This window comes from Quercus robur, chromosome 5 (assembly GCF_932294415.1).
Source record: "Quercus robur chromosome 5, dhQueRobu3.1, whole genome shotgun sequence".
Classification (NCBI taxonomy): Eukaryota; Viridiplantae; Streptophyta; class Magnoliopsida; order Fagales; family Fagaceae; genus Quercus; species Quercus robur.
The window spans coordinates 68,400,563-68,415,277 of record NC_065538.1 but is presented as its reverse complement, the minus strand read 5'-3'; the positions used below and the strand labels follow the sequence as shown (position 1 = coordinate 68,415,277).

The 14,715-nt window shown below is 34.2% G+C and overlaps 1 protein-coding gene across 1 annotated transcript; it reads right to left on the bottom strand.

Annotated features, from left to right (window-relative positions):
- Positions 1–2,092: 2,092 nt before the first annotated feature.
- Positions 2,093–14,530, bottom strand: LOC126726815 (sodium/hydrogen exchanger 6-like). The gene is made up of 22 exons (XM_050432182.1): positions 14,212–14,530; positions 14,044–14,095; positions 13,899–13,958; positions 13,550–13,574; positions 13,327–13,412; positions 12,987–13,098; positions 11,518–11,580; positions 11,382–11,401; positions 11,199–11,296; positions 9,214–9,242; positions 9,049–9,080; positions 8,857–8,904; positions 8,701–8,761; positions 8,505–8,602; positions 8,341–8,416; positions 8,228–8,247; positions 8,018–8,115; positions 7,829–7,938; positions 3,996–4,088; positions 3,746–3,843; positions 3,544–3,635; positions 2,093–2,466 (listed from the first exon to the last, which is right to left on the bottom strand). Exons 1-22 carry the CDS (start codon positions 14,399–14,401, stop codon positions 2,411–2,413), a joined length of 1,617 nt encoding a protein of 538 aa, XP_050288139.1. The 5' UTR covers positions 14,402–14,530; the 3' UTR covers positions 2,093–2,410.
- Between the last annotated feature and the right edge of the window lie 185 nt (positions 14,531–14,715).

Below are 14,715 nucleotides of genomic sequence, written 5' to 3'. Positions count from 1 at the left end.
ATTTTAAGAAAGAAAACCTATGAGGTAGGTGGTTATTCACCTATTCCATTTCAAATCAAAGAGGTAAAATACCTTAAGGGTTATAAAACCTCATTCTCACCTTCAATCAAACCAGTTCAATAGAGGTGAATGAGCTATTTCCAGCAGTAAGAACAATATGTTGTCAATAAAATGCGAAATACAATAAATTGCTAATTGAATCCTAAATTGCTAATAGGATTAGTTGATAGAATTATGATTTAGATCTTATGCTTCAAATGACTTTGCAGTTTGTCTTAGATGAATGACGTCAAGCTTAACAAGAGGTGATACGTCCACAACATATTTACAACATTTTCATAACAAATCAAAGATGGTTAGTTGTTATTGGTTCAAATTTGAACTTATCACTAAAATTACTTTTTTACCGTACCATTAACAACCCGTAACAACTTGCCATATAGGATTTGTTGTAAAAATGTTATGGATATAACATTTAAATTTTGTTTAATAACGATTAGCACCGAAATAATTCTATGCTACCTTCAATTTTGTTCTATTTTCTAAACTCATCTGAAACCCAATTCACTTCCCAACAAAAAATAAAATAGAATAACTAAATTCACCCAATTGCCTGAAAATCAAGAATTCACATACCCTATAGACCAAAAGATTTAGAATTTGGAGGAGGTTCAGGCAATAAATTAAAGTTTTCTTTTTCTCTATTTCCGATGTAGAGAAAGGGTCAGCGCTCATGTTCAACTTATGCTTTGCAATGGCAAAATCAAAGAATGGAGCAAATTATAGATATGGTAACATTTGAATCTTAAAATATAAGACCATCACACACGCACAAGGGAAGAAGAACGAGAAACAAAGTGATAAAACTACTCTTTGTGGTCCTAAAACTACTCTTTCTTTAAATTTCAAATTTAGTAATTTTTCCATGCATTGCAAAGGTTTGCAACTAGTAACATAAATAGCATACTATTTTATAAAGCGTACTAAAACTGATGCCCAGATAATAACATTATCAAAGCAACCTAAACCTCCTCCTAAAAGCAAGGAACTAAAGTAACTGATTCCCTCATCCATTTATTCCTTCAATAGAGTTAAGTAACTACCATATCATTCCATTCATCCCATGACAAGTTCCCTCATCATTACATCTGATACTAATTACTCCTTGCTCTCCACATGTCCATGCTATTCAAATTTACTTTGTATAGTCAGCGTGAAATTGTTGACTCCTACGAGAGTAGTCCTCCCCAGGGGTGTTCGCGGTGTGGTTTTGGGTCATTTTTAGTGCGGTGCTGTTTAGCTAAAACCATAACTGCACTGTACCTTATTTTTGCGGTCACATGTGCGATGCGGTGTGGTGCGGTGCAGTTTAAAGTTTAGCTAAAACCATAATCGCACTACACCTCATTTTTATGATCACATATGCAGTGCGGTGTATAAAATGCGATTTGAATGATTTGAAATTAGTATATATTTCAAATTTTGGGCTCTTTCTATTCAACCCAAAACTAATTTTTCCCTTTATTTTGGTCCAAGTTTTAGACTATTGAGCTAATTTTTCTTTATTTTGGGCTGACTTTTTTAATCACACTTGCTAGGGTTATTAAACTTCTTTTTTTTTTTTGAAAACTAAGGTTATTAAACTATTAATAATATATTTATATTAAAAATAATTAAATATATTAATATATAGAGAAGGTGCGGTGCGGTTTTCTTATTATAAAACCGCACTACACCATGCGGTGCAGCATACTATTACTTGCGGTGCAGTTATGCTATTTTGCAGGCAGTTTTAGTGCGGTTTATGCGGTTTGTGCGGTTTGGTGAACACCCCTGCTCCTCCCTCCTCTCATAGGAGGTGAGTCCACATTTGTTGTGAGAGAAAGGAGGACTCTCCTGTGGGAGTGAACAATTTCTCGCCCCACATGTGACTTTGAGTCATAAAAATATTATTTGTTCAATCAATTCAAAACTTGGGGTTATAATAAAATTGTACTCCCAAATTTTCCCTGGCAAGCTAGATCAGTTTTATACAGGAGACATTTTTACAATTAAAAGATCAAGGTAGAAGTAATGTGAACTTGGAATGCCGTGATCCAAATGTGTATATAAAATTTAAATTTGCAGGTGGTAAAACTTGTTGAATCCAGTATTTACAAATCCATTTAATGGTACAGGCCACAATGACATTCAGCAACAGGTGCCCAACTGTACTAGTACTAGGCCACAATGTCTCCCTCATACTTCACAATTTTACAGCTGTGTTTTAGTAAGTAGGAATGCACAAAGTTGATAATGATGCATCCGTCCATTTCGGCAGTTAACCTACTCAGCTATCTCTAGTATGCATTTTGGTAATTATCTACAATATAACTCCTTTCACATGCTTCTGAAGAAATTGTCACTGCTCTTAGACACGACCACGGCCACGGAAGCCCCCTCTTCCAGAACTAGGCATTGGCACATCTATTGAGCACCAAAAAATAAATAAATAAATAAACACCGATGTGATGAAAATTAGAACGCAATTAAAAAGGTAAATATTGGAATGAAATGTCAGACTTCCCGTTCATCACCGAAACATGCCCTTTTTATTTTCATATTTCAAACAAAACCATTATGCAAAAAGAATTCCAAAGAATAGCAAGAGAAAGCAACAAATAAATTTATATTAAAAGCTAATGACAAAATTTCTATAGGTGGTCATGCAAATGGGTGATCAATGTAATCCACAATGACAAAAGAGAGAACCCTTGTATTTTTGCTAATACAATGCTGTCCACTAAAAACAAAAAATGACCCCTCTTTCTGCACCCTTCTATCATATAAATGACAACAAGTGATCCATTTTGAAATTGAAAGATGGTAAAGAGGCTCAGCTGCTAACATGAATGAGAGCAAAGTATAAAATACTTCACCTACCACAAAACCTCCTGTCAACCCCAAAATCAAATTATTGAACCAGTCCAACTGGAAGAGATATAATGTAGTAAATATTGAATAAGTACATCTCTCTTGCAAGTGTGATTGCACAACATAGTTTACTCTATGGTTCTATCTTTCACAACTAAAAACCATCCAAGTCCACTTTCCAATACAACATTACATACATTGAAAAAAGTCAGCAGGTCAATTTATTTTTCTTGCAGCTTGTTGGCTTCAAGTGAATTTGGCAAGACCATCATGTCAAGGGTTGAAAAGAGAAACCAGAGGTCAATTTTTATTATGATTTTGCTTATTGAAACAGGACTATTTGAATCTTTAGCACCATGATCAGTCTTCCATGAATGCATGCAATTGGTGCAGGTGTGATCAATGCAGACTACAGGGGTCAAATTGGGGTTATGCTGTTTAATTCCGATTTTACTAACTGATAAGACATTCTTCGGGAATTTTTCATTAGCATTAATCCCTTAAAAAGTACATCTGATGCATGTTGAGAAATGAGAAATTCTCTGTAAATATAAAGATTTGCAATTCCTTGGGCAGCATACCGTTCAAATCATATACATTAACAGAGAGTCAAGCCAAGCCTTGTCTTACCTTGCTCTTCTTCATCTTCGTCTTCATCTCCATTGTTACTTGTAAAGAATGGGGTGAGGTAGTTCCTATCTAATGCCGTGAACGATGCCGTGCTGACAAGAACAACAAGGGGGTAGGAGAGGTTGTTATATTAGTTTCTTAACTTAAGAATTAAATAAAAGCTTTGTAGTCACATATTCAAAGGCATTTTCACAGATATTACCTTTTATGGAACTCTTTAAGTTTCATCTTGATCTTGTTCCCTGATGATAATGCCTCATCATATGAGGGAGCCATGTAGCCATTGTTCTCTTCAAAACTCTTGGAGGGAGGTGGAAAACAAAGAATAAACATAGAAGTAAGAATTTAAAAAGTCACAAGTTCACTAATCATCACGCTGGTAGCAGCCAGTCATACTATCTGAAATTTTAGAACACAGAACTGATAACTAAGTTATTCTCTGCAAAACTTACTTCACCTAAGGAGCCATCATGGCCATCATGGCTATCACCTACAACGTGTAATGCTTCCAGCATGGTACCAGTTGAACCACCAATCAACAACACCTGAAAAATAATTTAAAGCAATATAGATATATTGTGAGAACAAGATGTCTTATATGCAACTCACAACATAATTTTAACTCAAATACATCCTGATCCAGTAAACTGATGCAGCAAGAAAAGATGGGTTTAGTGGTATTTTTCAATTGTTATATTTGGGTTCTTTCTTATGGGACCCACATGCAACATTGGATCAAGACAAGTCTCATATGAATTCTGTGTGGAATCCCATATTGTAGAAAACTGTGTAGATTATTGGGGTGGAAGCAGTTGTACGAATCAAAAGGGGGAAGATTGACATTACTAAAAAGTACACTTTCCAATTTACCAACTGATTTCGTCTCTTTGTTCACTATTCCCATGTTTGTAGCTAATAAACTGGAGAGTCCACCGAGAAATTTTCTCAGCAGAGGCAGTGATAAATTTGAACTCCCTATTGTGAATACGAATACTAGGTGCTTTCCTGTTCTTAATGGAGGATTGGGAGTAGCAGTGAATCTGTGGATCATCTGTTGTAGCCCTGTGACACAACATATTATGGAGTTTTACTTTCTCCATGTTTGGGATACATTGGGTAATGCCTAAAACCATGTTTGATTCCTAAGTAGATGGAGGGATTGGTTTTGTGAACACTTCACTGGTGTTTGGAATTTCACCCCCTCATGCTATATGTGGAGAGTATGGTTAGAGGAACCATTGTACCTTTGAAGATGTGGGACTTTAGTTGCTTAATTAAAATTGCCTTCAGAAAGAACTTTGTTTGAAGGGGCTCATATAATGGGTCAAAGCAAGATCTATTTTGTTATTGATTTTATTGACTCTCTTTCCTTTTAATTCTTTAGGACTATCTCCTTAAGAAGGGGCATGTTCCTTGTCTTCAATAAAACTTATAGCTTATTAAAGAAAAGTAGTCTAGGTTTAAAAGAGTTATGAATGAAATCAGTACACAAATCACAGCCATCCACTCTAAGGTTAAAAGAGTTTTTATTTTGAGTCATTACTTTACCAGTCATGGGATATTCGGGGCTTCACTAAAATTTAAAAAAATTGGAAGGGTTCTCAAAGAACAATTTTCTTTTTAAAAAATGTTTTTCGTCCATGTTTTCAATTCTTAGTTTTCTGAAAACTATAATAACTAAAAATTCATATCTTTTGAAAGATGAAATTACAATTTACTTCCCTTAGTTTGGCCCTATCAAAATTTTAATCCACAAACCTCTAATTGCTACATTTGACTCCTAAGGTTTCAAAAAAAAAAAAAAATTTGTAGTTTTATCCAAAGTAGTGTTAACAATTTTATTTTAATCCAAACTTTAAGAGGTAAAATGTAGCAATTTAAAATTTTATGAAGCTAAATTGTGCTAAGGAAAAACCATATGGGGGTAAGTTCTAGTTGAAAGTTTGTCCACAAAATTCAAAATTTGTTGATTTGGATAGAACATTAATGATTCATTTTAATTCAAACTTTAAAGGTTCCAATGTAGCAATTGAAAATTTGTGAACTAGATTGTGATAGACCAAACCACAAGAGGGTAAATTATAATTTTCCCTTTATAAAAACTCCAAAATGGTGATATAGAGTACATATATTTCTCATTAAATAATGTTATAATTCCAGATGCTTGTCATGCTTCAAACATTTGCTTCTCTCTCTCCTCTTTTAACTTTGGATTCTTTTATAATCAATATATATATATATATATATATACACACACATATAAGCAAAGACTTCATGCGAGAGCGCATGAGATTCTGCCATATAGAACTCTAATTTTGCATTTAGTCTTTTTTACCTCTTTTCATTAATTTTTTTATTGTTATCCAAAAGATCATATTAACTTATTTTTTAGTATTATCTCATTAATCTCTCATTAATTGTTTGAGCTTACACCACACATTTCTCTCTTATTCATGTCTTTTAGCATAATCATTGTTTTAGTATTAAAAACAAAAGCAAAAAAAAAAAAAAAATTAAGGACTAATATAACTAACCATTAAGACACAATGGAGAGAGAGAGACACGAGAATATTGTGGATTGTTAAATGAAACACATTATTTCACTATTTACAAAATAAAAAATAATTGAAATTGACAAAGCATTTGTAAGAGAGAGAAATAGAGGAGTTTGAGGGGCCACCACCATTGTCATGCTAACCTCTCACCACCATCAAGCCGCCGAAACCCCTATGGGTAATTTTTTTTTATTGCTTCTTACAATGAACTCATTACTAACAAAGTTTTATAACAATTATGCTATAATATATATATACACACATACAATATTCTCCAAAATCATCTTACATAAAACATTACAATATTATCCATGCATTGTACAGGCAACTTACTAGTTGTTGAGTGATTTGGGATGTTGGCATTGATTTGTGGAGGCCTGGTTTTGAATTTTTAGCTGTTTGATGGTGGTGAGGGGATGTTTATTTCAGGTTAATGAGGCCTCGTTTGGTATGCAAGTTCAAACATATGTTTTCAGTTTTTAAACAACATTACACGTATTTCCACACACTTTTTCACCCACACGTAATTCCAAAAAAATTGAAAGCTGTTGTTTAAACACACATACCAAACGGGCCCTAAATATCTGGAACGATGTTCTAGAGGGTAGAAAAAGCAGCTTGGAAGAAAGTTTTTTTCCATCAAAGTGAGGTGTACTTAACTCTTACAAATGGTACGTTTTCTAGTCTTCCCACTTACTTTGTTCCATTTGCCAGTTGGAGTGGCAAATAAAATGGAAAAATTCCAATATGATTTTTTTTGGGGTGATTTAGGTGAGGAGTAGAAATTTTATTTGTTTAATTGGAATGTGATTTGTAAGTCTATTCTTTAGGTAACTTGACAATCAAGGTTGGGGAGTGGCTTTGGAGGAATATGGGGGAACAGGATAGCTTATAGAGAAAGAACGTGAACTACAAATATGGAGTCTCAGTGGGCACTATTAGTTTATAGGGTGTGGTGGTGTTTTTGGGCTGTGGATAAGTGGCAATAATGGAGTTTGGGAGTTTTGGGTGGCAATGAAAATATGTGGCAGTACCTTGGTTGTCTTTTAGGGTTGTTTGGGCTGTGGTGGCCAGCAATAATATATCTTAAATTGTACATATATCACCACTGCATTGCTTGTTTTTCTTTTTTTCTTTTTTAAAAAAGTTTGATGCTGATATGGAACATAACTGGCAACCCCCTTTGAACATTTATGAAGAAAGGGAAAACTCATTCTAGTGCTCAAGCATTAATTTGGGATGTTTCGGATGATTGAGAGCTTACTTGGGACCTTAGTTAGTCTTAAGTTAAATTGAATCTTATGAATAGGTTAAACCAAAGACAAGTGTTATTTTGTGTTTTGATTCCTTTTCCTATTTGGTTTAAAAGTGCATAAGGTTTTTTTTTCTTTGTTATTAGTAGTCCTAGTCTTTCTAGGAATAGGCTATTTAGAGTCCTAGTACTTCTACGAAAGGATTTAACAATAGCCCATATAAAGGCTTTATTGTAGCCAATAGCATTCACAGTGATATTGATTTTAGTGAAAGTCCAACACCTAATTTTTAAGCTTTGACTAGTTCTATTCACTATTTTAATACCAAACAACCAATATATATATATATATATATATTCAAGATCCAATCTTCTTTTTACCCGAATGTACATAAAGCCTATTCAATTGCGGTAGTAAGGTACCAGACAATGAAAGGATTTAATTGCTTTAAGTTAAAATAAAGGTCAGCTTGCCTACCGTCAAAACAACAATTGCAGTGGTTGCAGTGAATATTGTCTGGCCATGTCCTTCTGGAAGATCATGAACTGATTGCAGAGCAAGGGCAAAAGCCATAGCTCCTCGAAGTCCTACTCATCCACAATTCATTATAAGTTGGCAATATCATATTAAGAAATTCAAGCAATTAGCACTTTCTACTCTTCTTACCGCTATACCAAAGTGCTTTTTGATGCTTTGCAGGTATCTGTCGATGTGCAGGTCGGACCAAATTGACCAGATATCCACAGGAAAAAACATTCACAGCCCTACATCAAAAGGACATATAAATTTCCATGCAATACAACTTAAATAATATAACAAAAATATGTTTATTTCAAGATCAAAAGGTTTTCATATTTAAAAATACAGCATGCTTACCTGGCAACTACAATAAATAACTGGGATAATAGCAAGTTAAGGAGCAACGGCAACTATCACTTAATGAAATTATCAGTAAACTATCATTTTTATGACAAATGATGCAAGGATACAATTGAGAAAAAAATGAATCCAACATGTGACCAACTATGCTGTTCCATGGCAATATCAAAGCCCATATATATAAATCTGCAAATTGAAAAACAAGTCAGTATCATGTAGACATAAAAGTTCAATCACTTTGATTTAAAATACGTATAATGAAAAGCTCCCTTACACAAATGTCTCTGCTAATGATGAAAGCAAATGAAAAAACGCTTGCGCGAATTGTTGAGACTTTTCTGACAAATTTGAATATGTGTAATGCTTCATGACCTAAAACAGAAAAGCAATTCATCACATAGCTTCAACATGTAGCAGGTTGTTATAATATAGTTGGTTGTGCTACAGCAAAACAATATTCATCCACTTACAATTCCTGTGAACAATATCGATACAATACCAGACAGTCCAACACCTTCTGCAAGCATGTACCTAGAGAGATTGAAGTTTTAAATTAGATTGTACAATTAAGTCCAGAACAGAAAGAATGAACAATTCTCAAAATAAATGGCAAAAAGATTTCTTACGAGAAATATGGAAATAGCACAAAGAGACAGCACTCCAAGTTTTGAAGACTGAACAGAAAATAAGACAAGTAAAATGTGTATCAAACATTTTCATATATATCAGGAGATATTTATATGCTGGACTCACTTGTTAATATATATATATATATATAATTTTATTAGAAATAAAAGGAGAATGACACATAAACTCACTTGTCAATATCCAATCCTGCATACTTGAAAAGGTTCTGATAATTAAGGTCTCACAATTTATTACTTCAAAAAAAAAAAAAAGGTCTCACGATTTTGTAACAACTACATGTCTACTAAGAGTAAAATGATAGACAGCATATGAGAAAATTTTGTCAAAAAGGATATCAAAGCAGAAGTAAATCCAACTCCAACACCTGCAGAGCCATATGAAATGCACCTGTTAGCAATCTTTAAAAAAAAATGCAGCTAGTGAGAAAATCAGAAAATAAGATAAATGAAGTTTTTAAAGAGCAAGCAATTAAATCAATTGAAACTTCATGTCATCCTTGAGTAGCTCTCTCTCTCTCTCTCTCTCTCTCTCTCTCCCCTTTTTACATGTGCATTGTGCAAGTATAAAAGGTGAGCATCCTCAGTATTTCACAATTTAGTACTGGCTACAAGATACATTGAGAATGTTTTTTGATAAGTCATAACATAAGGGGAAATATGTTATCACCTGAGTTAGAATTCCCAAATCTTTTTTTTTTTTTTTTTTTTTTGATAAGTGAGAATTCCAAAAAAAAAAAAAAAAAAAAATCTTACACTCATTTTAGTAAGCATTTTAAAATTTTCATTGCTTTGACTATGATGATGTATGGAGAAACATGTTCTTGACCAGAATTCAAAATTTAGTTGTGATTACAATTTCAAAGACATTGAGAAAATATTTTCCAGAAAACTATTCTTACAATTATGAAACTCACACAAGATTTAGAGAAATAGCCAATTCTTTTATTTTATTTTTTAAAATTAAGATGACAAGTAAATGTTGATACAGCATGCCTACAATCACTTATTAAAAAAGTGAATAAATTTTGAATGTGCAGAACTCATGTACAGGGGAAACATAACGAATGAATGAGCTTATATAGAAGTAAAAATGGTAAATAGAGCTATCAAAAGACCAAAATGACTACCAGGGACACTTTTCAGACCAAAATTGTTGGACCCATAGGCCTAGTTTTGGGCTACCATAAAGTATACTTAGTAACTGACCAGCCTACAACTGCTCTACAGCAACAATTCCCCTGCTCACCAAAAAACTCAAGCCCATCAAGTTGGGAGTTGGAACTCAACTAACAATCCATCAGCAAAGGCATCTGCACACTTGATGAGGAAGAAGAAAAGAGGGAGTCGTAAAATATTTAAAAAATATATATATCTAGGCAACCATCCCATCAAACTCTAACCAAAACACTCAGTGTCCCATTCATTAAAACTTTAAAGACTATCAGGCTCTTCTCTATTGCAATTGGATTGGCTCCCACAATCTTAATGAGAAAAAATTGACCACCATAAACCCCAAAATATAATAATATCTTAGAAATTATAGAGTACCCTAATCAAGTTTCATTGTGGACGTAACTTCAATAGGGAAAAAAAAAATTTGAAAACCCAACACGTCTTATAACTTAATGTTCTGGCACTGCCCATAAGAAAGTGCTGTCACCAAAGACATAAACTGATTCAGACTCAATGCAGTACTACCATTCAAAATTGTAGGACGTATCTCCATCAGGTGTTGAACATGGGCCTAGATGATAGAACTTGAAATTGCCACAATTGAGATAAACAAAATAAAAGGTCCATATAATTTTCAAGGCTGCACCACCTGTCTCACCAAATTCAATGGCTCCCTAGGTTCACTTGATAAAAATTTTGAAACAAATATTATTACTGATGCATGACGCATACTCTGGTGCAATGCTCAAGAAGCTTGTGTGATTTTCATTGTCTAAGAAATCTAGGTCTAACATCTTGGTCCTCCACTCTTCCTTTTCCTATCTCTTAATCCACTTTTCTTTAGTTTTTCTTTCTCATTATTTGACCCTTTCTAGTCTTCTTTTAACCTAAATTTTCATATAAGCAGAATTTCAATTAATCCTGCTTCAAATTTAATCATCTGCATGCTTCAGTTCTGGTATAAAACTAAAATAAGATTTTATTTTCCAATCCAAGAGAAACGTTAACATATGAAACTACCACAGTTAGTAAAAATCATTCAAAAAAAATTCAATGCATGCACTCCACACGCATCTTCAAACAAATGCCAAAGAGATAATGATATTTCTTTTAAATCTATAATATTGTATGACAAAGCAAATCTTGACCTGCAGACAGTGAGCCAACAAAGGTCTCAAGAAACCTGACAATCACCATGAAGAAGTTTTCTCCAGAGGAGGCATGACTTCTGTACAGTGACATTGTCCTGCATGGCAAAACACTGGTTCACTTAGAACAGAACTCCAGTAATATTCTAATTGCCGCAGAAGAGTGTAATTCACTTTACATACCTGTACAAAGAAATTGCCATCTACCAATGGTGCAACATACAAAAAAAAAGTCACCCAGTAAACATGATTTGTCTTTAACCAGAACATGTACTCTACAAGAATATGGGATATCGATGACATAATGGCAAAAACTTACTGCATCATTCAAAACAGATTCTCCAAATACCAGGGCATACAGGTTCGTGTCTGTGCCAAGTTCCTGCATAAAGCCATCACAAATATATATATTACCGCAAAAACAACAAAAAACAAGCCTTAGTCCCAAAATTTTGAGGTCGGCTACGAATCTTCAATAGAGTAATCAGGGTTAGCCACATGTATTCTTTTCCACCATTCTATTCTATCTAAAGTCACACTCTCCATTGCCCCCTTAATTGACATGTACTTTTTTATTACTTGTACTAATATTCTCCATCTACCTTTTTCATTCCCATGACTTGAATTAACTCAATCTTTCTCAATAGTGCATTAATTGCTGACCGAAAATCCCAAGCAACTTTTCTCATCTTTCATCAATGAGAGACACTCTTATCTTTAAGCAAGGTTCCTCATTTTAAATCCTGTATTTCCCTGTTTTTACTGAATCCTAAAGAGACTAAAAACTATAGTCAATGATATCACATTGAAGAAGTCAATGATCAGTTGTCTCCCCATTTTTCTTGCACAAATAACACCAATCTACACAATTAATTAAACTTACTAAATATTCTTCATTTTCACATTAGAAGCCTTAGTTCTAGCAGGAAAATATCTCCAGCCACTTTAAAAGCATTTGAGCAAGAGATTGTCTTCTTTTTCTAGGTGCAGTTACAAAGGAAACTTTGGTGAGGTTGCCTAGATTTTTATCTTCTTAATCTTATAACCAATTTGCTGCTTAAAGGACTAGAGCTGATAACATGTGTGTGTGTGTGTGTGTGTGTGTGTGTGTGTGTGTGTGTGTGTGTGTGTGTTATATATATTAAATTCCTACAATTCAATCCTAACAGTCAAACTAAGCCCGAATCCATTTCTCCAATTAGTAGAACCTGAAATTCCATAAATAACCCATTTCTGCAATCAAGTACAGATCTCAGCCACAGGGAAGCATCAAAATACCTTGGTTTTATCTTTGCTACTTATGCAATTAAACCAAATAATTTCATCACCTTACAACCTTGAACCTTAAACCTAGCCACTCCCTAACTCTATTCACATCAAACCATACCCAAATAAACCCTAATATAGTGCATATAACTGAAGGCCCTGCATCAATTGATTACTATGGTCCTCCACACATAAGATTGATGCCATCTTAACGGAGTAAAGCTAAGGTAAAAGTTAAAAGCAGTTTGGGATAAAAGTTGTTTTTTGTTAAACAACAAAAATGAATTTTTTTTTTTCATGGCTTTAAAGTTACATACCCCATTAACATTAGAATTGCTATCATCTACCAGATACTTCAGAAATTGTAGAATGCTTGTGTCTAAAACTCATGACATAAGCAGAGAGGTACAAGGTTATAGGAAAACCAGTTGGGCAATTTAGTTTCACCAAACCGTATACAATGTATTACAATAGATACATGTTTAATGGATTATATGATACAGAAGCAGAGCGTGAAATCACCTGAAAGATGGACAAAACAGTGACCGGATCTGTTGCTGATATAAGAGCACCAAACATCAGACACTCAACAAATGGAAGTCTGTACATGAGGTACGTAAGACCACCAAGGTATCTGCAACAAACCCCCCAATAAAAAAGTAAAAGTGAGGAAGATGGAAACTCTAATATCATGAAAGCATGATTTCTATTTTTTTTTTTTTTTTGATAATTCAGTAGTTACAACAAGTGGGGAGGGGAAATTTGAATCCCAGTTCTCCTCATAAAGGAGACCATGCAGTGCCACTGAGCTACAAGGCTCTTGGCATGAAAGCATGCTTATAGGGAGCCAATAAAAACTTACACTAGAACACCAGTAACCATTGAAGCTATAAATGTGCCAAGGATAGCAAATGTCACGATGGCTCCAAAGTTTGAAAAGAATGGTTTCTGCAAAAGGCACAATGATAGTGTACATCACATTCGAAGTACATTAGTTGCAACTAATCCAAATTGTAAAGCAAAACACATGTGCGCGCACACGAGTGAGTGCACACACATCCAAGTTAAAGGTAACAATTACATACAGGAGAGAGACTGAACCCCGACTGAGTAAGAACACAAGTGTCAAGGAAAATCATATGTAGAGGCCAATTCTCAAACATCAAAAAAAAAAAAAAAACACACACACACACACACACAGCCCTAAATATATTTTTAGTCAGCAATTTTGTTCCCTGAAGTTTAAAGCTATCATTTTTAGTCCCGTAGATGACGTGAACAAACTAAAAACTGACACGCCATCACTCCATATCGACAAAAGGCGATCACTTTAAGCTTTTTAGGGACTAAAAGCAATAATGTTAAACTTCAAGGACTAAAATCGCTCACGAATTTTTGACCATAAACATAAATATTAAAGTCATAAAAGGATATAATATGATGGGAGGTAACAGGAATAGGAAGAAAAATTCTTCATGAAAATTGAACCAAGACCTGCAGAAATGAACCCAAAAGATTATTAACCAAACAACTCTTAACTCCTTTTTTTTGGGGGGGGACAATGAACTAACTAACTAACCTGATGCTAGTTTCTGTGTTAGATATATTAGCAAGACCACCCACAATTAAACCTGACCAAAATGGAAACAAAGATAGTAAATTTTGGGGCTTTCTCTTTTTTTTTCTTTTTTTTTCAAATTGCATTGAATGAAGCAAAATTGAAAAATACATATATACATATACATACCTATGAGAAGAGAGGCACTGGCTTCAGGAAGATAATAGAATTTGTGACGACGGAGGACATGGCCGAGGACGAAGGAGAGAACAAGCATCATGATCTGTAGAAGTATGCCCACTCCCGCCGCCTGCTGCTCCTTTCCAGGGCTGCTGCCGCCGTGCGCATCCGCCGGTGATATTTCATCCGATATCCCCATTTTGTTCTCTCTCTCTCTCTCTCTCTCTCTCTCCTCTAGAGAGTGCCGATTGGAAATGATGCTCCCAAGTTCTCTCTGTTTTTTTCTTTTTTTTTTTGGGTCAATGGTTTTGTTATTTGCGGACTTTTTTTTGGGCTAATTTGATATGTAAATAAATTTCCAGCCTTTTTTTTTTTAATTAACACCTAAATGTTTGATTTGTTATGATGAGAATTTAGTTAAAGTTTTTGTAAAGTAATGTAATTTTTGACTTTTTTGGGTTGTTGTTGGTCAGAAACCGAGAAGGAAGGCTATCAAAAAAAAAGAAACCGAGA